The sequence below is a fragment of the Scyliorhinus torazame genome, chromosome 23 (assembly GCF_047496885.1).
Source record: "Scyliorhinus torazame isolate Kashiwa2021f chromosome 23, sScyTor2.1, whole genome shotgun sequence".
Taxonomy (NCBI): Eukaryota; Metazoa; Chordata; class Chondrichthyes; order Carcharhiniformes; family Scyliorhinidae; genus Scyliorhinus; species Scyliorhinus torazame.
Window position 1 is genome coordinate 36,372,049 of NC_092729.1, and position 7,824 is coordinate 36,379,872.

Consider the following 7,824-nt stretch of genomic DNA (forward strand, 5'->3'; position numbering starts at 1 on the left):
TCTTTTAAAATTTCCAGTTGAATCAGGCCTAAACCTAGGCGAAGCCCGCCGACAACACAAGTCTTTCCGCTTTCAAAGCATATCTCTAAGAACCTGTATCAATTTCACTGTGAAATGGCATTGAGAACACAAACGTTTAACGAAGCATTGTGAACGATTATCTTTTCTGCTTAAAATTTGTAGTGAATACAATTGCACAATGAAAATGGCTTCCAAACAAGTGGTGTGATTACAATTGATCTGATCAATTCTGAAATTTTAGTGCGGTATTTTATTCGCGTCATTGGTTGAATTCACTGACGTGTTGTAGTAGTTTTTGTCATTAAATCTTCCCCGTATCGCACCGCCCTTCTCAGCTCTGCCCTGAATTTTGATTGGGTGAGAGCGTACATACACGTGCTCGTACAGCAGTTCAATGTACTGAGCATGTCGGCGAGTTCATGAATAACAGCCACGGGCTCTTTGAAGTCGTGGAAACTGTAGGTTGCAGTGATCCGTGAGAAAAGAAAGAGTCCGATCGTTGGCATCCACAGCAAGATGAAACTGGCGGAGGCTGCAGTGAGCAAAACCAGGGCTTTCCTCCGATTCTGCATCTCGGGGTCCCCGGAACTCTGACCATCTCCCCGGAACGCCCGCCGCACCTCACTGGCCGCCAGGACGTGTCTGACCGTCAAAAGATTGAGCAGTATCACAGCGAAGTAGGGAACTAATGGATTTAAAATTAGCTTCACCCAGTAAAATACCCTCCAGGCGTGAATCGAATCTGTGTTGTCAGCATTTCTGGTTTTCGTTTCCAGTTCTTCGTGGTCATAGTAATGAACATTTGTGAAGAAATTGGGGATGCTCCTCAAATATGTCCCAAGATAAATCGCTCCAACGATCAGCGCTGCAGATTTGGGGGCACAGTACCTTATTTTAAAACTCTGGCAGCAGATGGCCACGAAGCGGTCAAAGGTGAAGGACACAGTCAGCCAGACTGAGCAGTTGGTGACAGCGACACTCATGATAGAGTTCAAACCATATACTAAGCTATTAAGGTAAAACGCCTGTGGTACACGAGGCGCCAGTATATGGTTGATGAGAACAAGAAATATGAGGACAAGCAGGTCCGCTGAGACCATGGCTACCAGGTAGATAGTTGTTCTCTTGCACAGACCACAGTCCTTGAGTCGGAGGATCATCAGAGTGACTAGGTTGGCTGTAATGAAGAAAGGATAAGAGGGATTACACATAACAGCCAAAGGACCTACTTGTGAATTCAGAACATAACGTCAACCTCCTCAGCGTTATTTCTCTCTACCCTGTTTATATGTTTGCAAAACCCCCAGCCCGGCAGTCCAAGCATGTATAGTTTAGGTGGAATGGCCTTGGTAAATTGATGTCCAGTGTTGTGGGAGCGAGATTACAGGGTTACGGAGATAATGCCCAGGAATGGGCCGAGGTCGGAGGTTTTTTTAGAGGGCCGGCGCATACTTTTGGGCCGAATGGCCTCCTTATGCTCTGTATTCTATAGGCGACAAATAACTCCACACAACAACCTTTCTCTTCTATTACTTTTATTCAGTCTCCAACTTTCAGCTGATTCATCTATAAGTTCTTGAATTCCCTTCTTAAACAGCACGGTTCTCTTCTCCTTCGAAATGCCCTTTAAAATGCATTGCCGATTGCTTTTGCTCTCCTTTCCAAATCTCTTGCCATCGAATATGAGTCAAGTTCTCCTTCACGATATGTCATCACTTTCAAAGTTTCACAAGAATTGCAACTAGTTGCAGTGATGCACAGAGGAAAGGTATACCGTTAGAAACAATGACAATAAGAATCAGCAGCCAAAAAAGACAACTCTAAACGAAAGTGATCTGTACAAGGAACAAATCAGCACATATTGTGACAGTTACACATGCAGTTGCTGAACTAGACACTTTCAGGGCATCGGAACTGCAAAAGGAGTTCTGGGCGGACATGTCCATGGGGTGATGTACCGAGTGGGAGGTCTTGTTAGCTGAAGAAACTGGAGACTGAGTGGAGTCAGTAAATCAGGGTTCTCAATGGATGAATGCAGAAATCACTGATCGTGGTAGTGTTGTGTAGAATTAAAGTGGTCAGAGGGGCCAGGACATAAAATAGTTTTCAGCAACAACATGAATTTTAATGTGTGACTCTACCGGGGGTGCATATTGGTCAGACGGGTTGCCAATGTGCGCGATCGGACATGAACAACTGAACTGTGAAACACATGAATTTTGTGGGAGGTGGGAGCTTGTAAATTGGCAAGGAAAGCATTGGCTGGCACAAGGCCCGGAGAGGGAGAGGCGCTAAGAGTGCTTGAGAACATAAAGAAAGAAGAGCATAAAGAGATCCGGAATTACAATAAATCTAATGGAAAACTGCAAAGGTAGACAGGGCATTCCTTGCAACTCACCAGATTATCAGTTCAGTTTATTACAAGCGATGATCCCCAGCTATCCTTGAGGTACTCCATCAATCCCGGCCTGCAATCCCGTTAAAATTAGACCGCATTACGTATTTTTTGTGATATGTCTTTGAGTCAATGTTCTCTCCATGCTAATTATCACCCTCACTCCTGATCTTGCACACCAACCTTACGTGTTGCACCTTTTAATCCAAGTGTATAAAGGTTATTGCATCTCGTTTTTCAACCAGACGTGGTACATCGGGGTAACTGTCGATTGTCGTGATTCAAGAATTATGGCTAGTGTCCGACGTTATGCTATCCAAATTTATTAATGCCCAAAATATTTTTTTCGAATTCACAGTGTGAGGGCGGTACAATAGTTCCACAAAAGAAACATAGATAGTGAGTTTGAAATAAATGGCAAATAGAACATGATATGCGACAAATTGGTCAGAACAGCATGCATGACAATATTCCATTTCTTGGGTACATTGAAGAAAGTCGCAAGACGGAGGCATTTCTGATGTCACTTAAACGGGTGGTATTTTAAACAATGAGGCAGGCAATCAGAAATTGCAGCAGGATCCTGATGTTGTGAAAGTAGGTCGATAAATGGCAAATGGAGGTCAATACAGGTACGTGTGAGATGTTGCATTTTAGAAAGTCAAATCAAAGGTATGTCTTTCACGGTGAATGGTAGGACCTTAGCGAGTATCCTGGAACAGAGGGACCTTGGGGTTCAGGTGCATGGTTTCCTAAAGGTGGAGTCACCGATAGCTAGGCCAGTGAAGAAAGCTTTTGGAATTCTGGCCTTCATTAGTCAGGGCATTGAGTATAGAAGTTGGGAACTTAGGTTGCAGTTGTACAGGACGTTGGTGAGGCCACACCTGGACTATTGTGTACAGTTTTGGTCACGTTGCTATAGGAAAGATGTTATTAAACTGGATACAGTGCAGAAAAATTTTACAAGGACGTTGCCAGGACTTAAGAGACTGAGTTATAGGGAGAGGTTGGGTAGGCTACCACTTTTTTCTTTAGAGCGTAGGAGACCGAGAGGTGATCTTATAGAGGTGTATAAGATCATGAGAGGATGTGGTGAATGCACTCAGGAGTTTGACCAGTGTTGGGAAATCGAGGACCAGAATCCATAGGTATAAGTTAAGAGGAGAAAGAATTAATGGGAACCTGTGGCGCAAAGTTTTTTCACAGCGGGTGTTACGTATGTGGAATGAGCTATTGTATCAAGTGGTTGAAGCAGGGACATTGGCACCATTAAAAAGACATTTGGACAGATACTTGGATAGGAAAGGTTTGGAAGGATGTGTGTCAAATACTGGCAATCAGGGTTAGCTTAGATGGGCTTTTTGGTTGTCTTTGTTCATTCGTTCTTGGGATGCGGGCGTCGCTGGCTGGGCCAGCATTTGTTGTCCATCCGTAATTGCTCGTGAACTGAGTGGATTTCTAGGACATTTCAGAGGGGGGCTGTTAAGAGTCAACCACATCACTGTGTGCGCCTGGAGTGGCATGTAGGCCAGACCGGGTAAGGACGGCAGGTACCCTTCCCTGAAGGAGATACATTGACCAGAGTAGTATTCCAATCGCCAATGGTTTCATGGTCATCATCAGGTCAGAATTTATTTTTTATTCAAATGTGTCCATCTGCCATGGTGGGATGCGTATCCCGGACTTCAGACTATAATTCTGGGTATCTGGATTTCTAGTCGAAGCAATACAACTACGCCACTGCCTCCCTTAGATCAGTTTGGACTGAAGGACCTGACTCCGTGCCGTAGATTCTATGATTCTATGACAAAATGTTAATGTGCATTCCTGGGGAGCATATCCGAAGGTCAGTGGAATGTACGCCTTGGAACACAAGACATAGTCGCTGTAAATTAATGAGCGATCAGTTTCAATTGCATTTCATGACAGAAGGAGAAAACGTCAGAATCACATTTTTTTTACTGAAATAAGAAGGGGGCGAAGCCCTTGGCACATGACAAAAGTCTCGAGCAATACACGAGGTTCAACGTTGGCCGCCATGGGGTTAGTTGAAATACATACATTGTATTCGCTGCTTAGAACCTGCACTTCCCAAATTTAGGTGGCCCAAGCGCAGCGTCGGTAATTGCTTTGCGGGACACTGACAGTTTTCAAGCATAACTTGGAGATTCCGGGTATCAATAGCTCAATTTTGTACCTTGCTCTTAGAGTAACAGCCATATCCAGGGGCTACAGCTTTGTTCTCACGAAGATAACGCAAAATGATGGGTGATGACGTTATCAGTCGGTTAGAAACTTGGCAGCCTTATGAACTCATCATTCAGTTCAACAAGTCAAACCAGATTTTCTCCATAATACTGTTGTTCTCCCAAACATCGCCCAACTTGATTGTTCCTTTGTCTTTTATTTTGGACAAACCTGTTCATTTTTCGTGCTGGGTAAAATGTGTGTTTAATTACTGCAACATTTACCGCTGCAAATACATTTTGCAGCATGGCAACTTTTGTAATTTGACCTCTTCCACCATTACCTAATCACAGATATGGTGTTTCTACCCTCAACACTTTCAGTTACACAATCCTCATCACTCACCACCATTCCTGAAGAATGGCCTGAAGCGTTCAGTTTGCAGAGTCTCCGTCGAAGCTTCCAGGTCGGTTGTATATATGCAAAGTTCTAGTTTTGTTCTTATTTCAGATCATAGAATCAAAGAATGCCACAGCGCAGGATGTGTCCATTAGACCCATGAAGTCTGCACCAACACTTGGAAAGAGAACGCTACTTAGGCCCATTCTCTGATCCTGTCCCCGTAACCCAGTTACCCGAGCTTCTATCCTTTTGTACACAAAGGGACAATTTAGCATGACCATTTCACGTAACCTGCAATGTTTGGACGTTTGGAATTTAAACATTAAAATGCAACAAGAGAGAATATTCGAACTGTGCAAAATTACAGCGTCTACATTAACACTAAAATAGAGTGTAACTTGTACATACCCACGATAATTAGAGTCTATATAAGCAACACACTGCAGCGGAAATTGGTGACTGTAAGCAACACTCGCTCGTGTTTAATTACTGTACGAAACCCAACGTCCTATTGGACATTAACGACTACAATGCAGACTAACCATTACCTACTACACCTTGTGTATACAAGAAAAGTTTATTACAGCTAGAAAATCCCAGATCCAAGCCAATTTAAACAATCTGCGAAAACAGAAACCCACAAGGACATACTATGTTTGCACAAACCATCTCTAGTTAACGTCACTACAGCCATTGTTGATCTACTGACAAGAACACTGACTCAAACTGATTTGACATTAACAAAACTGTTTACTTCCTAGAATCCTGCAATTTACTGTACCTCGGCGCATTTAATACGATTTAAAAAAATGTAATCGGTATAAACCTAAATTCTGATCGAACAATAGCAGAGTTCATAGACGTGTTGTTTGTCTTCAAAGTATATCGATTTTAAGACTGTAATGCAAAGTTGCTTCTGCCAGCAAAATAAGCATTGTCTGTTAAAACAATGAGAGCTTTTCAAACAATCTGCGTTTACATTCAACACAGATAGGCGGAATCAATTCTTCCCCTCAGGATCGAATCTATGGATCGTAAAGTAGCAGGACGTGAATCTGTCTGAATCAAGGTATTCATGGAATGTCAATTTTCACTGTACTCAGAATATTCACTTACTTCTCCCACTTCCCCAAAACGGCGAGACTGTCCAGGAACTGAAAGGATATTGGCTGTATGAATTCTAGATTCAACTTGTTTTTAATTGCCTGGCCAAATTACACTCAATCTGGAGGACTAATTTGGATCAACTCACTAAAAGAACAACCTGTGATGTTAGGATTCGCTGTGGGGGCTGTATTGATCGGGTCGACCAAAATGCCATCAGACACTCGTTTGTTCCAACAACCCTCAGCAAGATAAAAACATTTCACGAGATCTAAAGGCACGTTCTTGCTACAGGAACAACTACTTGGAACTGGAGTTCGCATTCAACAGAATAAAAAATTATGATCCAAATAAATGAACAATGGCAAGACTGGCAATATACGACAGAGAGTGATATTCAAACAGAAGAGAACGAGCTTGATGGAAGTGGTACACTATGTGGAGAATGTTAAAGGAAAATACATTCAAAATACATGCAATGTTATTCATCTGAAATAAAACCTAAAATACTGGTGAAAAACACCCTCCTCAAATCAAGCAGCATCTTTGGAGAGGAAGGGAATTAATGTTTCACTTCTGTATGCCTGAATTTGGGGAAGTAGTGGACAGCGTCACCGGCACTGAACTCGCGATGATTAGATCCCGGGTAACGCTCTGCGACTCCAGTTCGAGTGACAACTCAGTAGATGGTAACATTGAAAAGAATAGCAATTTAGTATTAAAGGTCGAAGCTTAACCATTCATAGAATTTGCAGTGCAGAAGGAGGCCATTTGGCCCTTCGAGTCTGCACCGGCCCCTAGAGCACCCTACTTAAGCCCATACCTCCACCCTATTCCGGTAACCCAGTAACCCCACCTAACCTTTTTTATTTTGGAAGCCAAGGGCAATTTAGCATGGCCAATCCACCTAACCCGCAAATCTTCGGACTGTGGGAGGAAATCAGAGTACGCAGAGGAAATTCACGCAGATACGGGGAGAACGCGAAGACTCCACTGACTGGAGAGCGCAAAGGCAGTTGGTGAAATCAGTACACGGCAGCAGATGTTTGGAAAGTTAAAGATGGACAGCCAAACAGTCGCAAAGGATATAAAAATTTCTGCTCAATTATTATAAGGAAGGAGATAGTTGTATGCCAATGGACGGAAGAGAGGATAGATTCAACGCAGTTAACAATGATTTAAACATGTTTAGCATCCTACCTGGTATACCCAACACTGCAAGAGTATGATAGAAGACATCTCCGATCTGCAGAATTATTTCTTTTTCCATTCTATTTTGTTATGTGAGCGGTTTCTGCCTGTTTTACTCGATATGCTGTTTTGTTAAAGACTACCTCCTTCTTATACAATACATATATTTCCACTGGGACACGTGGTTGGTTAATTTTGGCATCAATTCCAGGCCACTTAACAAACAACTACATTCTGATGAGAGCTGTTGTTTCCGTCAAGCCGGTTTAACTGAACTATCACAAGTTCCAGGGCATGGACGTTTCAGACATGTCCAGATCACAAGTTGGGATTGTTTGCCTTTCACGGGCAAATTTGAAACGTTTACTTGGCAGCTCTGGCAATATTTGTGCAGATATCTAGTTTCCCATCACAGAGCAGTGCGACAATTCAACAATTCATGCAGAATGGAGGAACGTCTTTAATGTGCATGTTAATGCCACGCACAAATATCTCAGGTTCTGTACATTCAAATTTGCCGAAGG

The 7,824-nt window shown here is 42.8% G+C and overlaps 1 protein-coding gene across 1 annotated transcript; it reads right to left on the minus strand.

Moving 5' to 3' along the window:
* Positions 1–293: 293 nt before the first annotated feature.
* Positions 294–7,379, minus strand: LOC140399546 (probable G-protein coupled receptor 139). Its single transcript, XM_072489089.1, has 2 exons — positions 7,310–7,379; positions 294–1,198 (listed from the first exon to the last, which is right to left on the minus strand). The coding sequence occupies exons 1-2, from the start codon at positions 7,377–7,379 to the stop codon at positions 294–296; spliced, it is 975 nt and encodes a 324-aa protein (XP_072345190.1).
* Between the last annotated feature and the right edge of the window lie 445 nt (positions 7,380–7,824).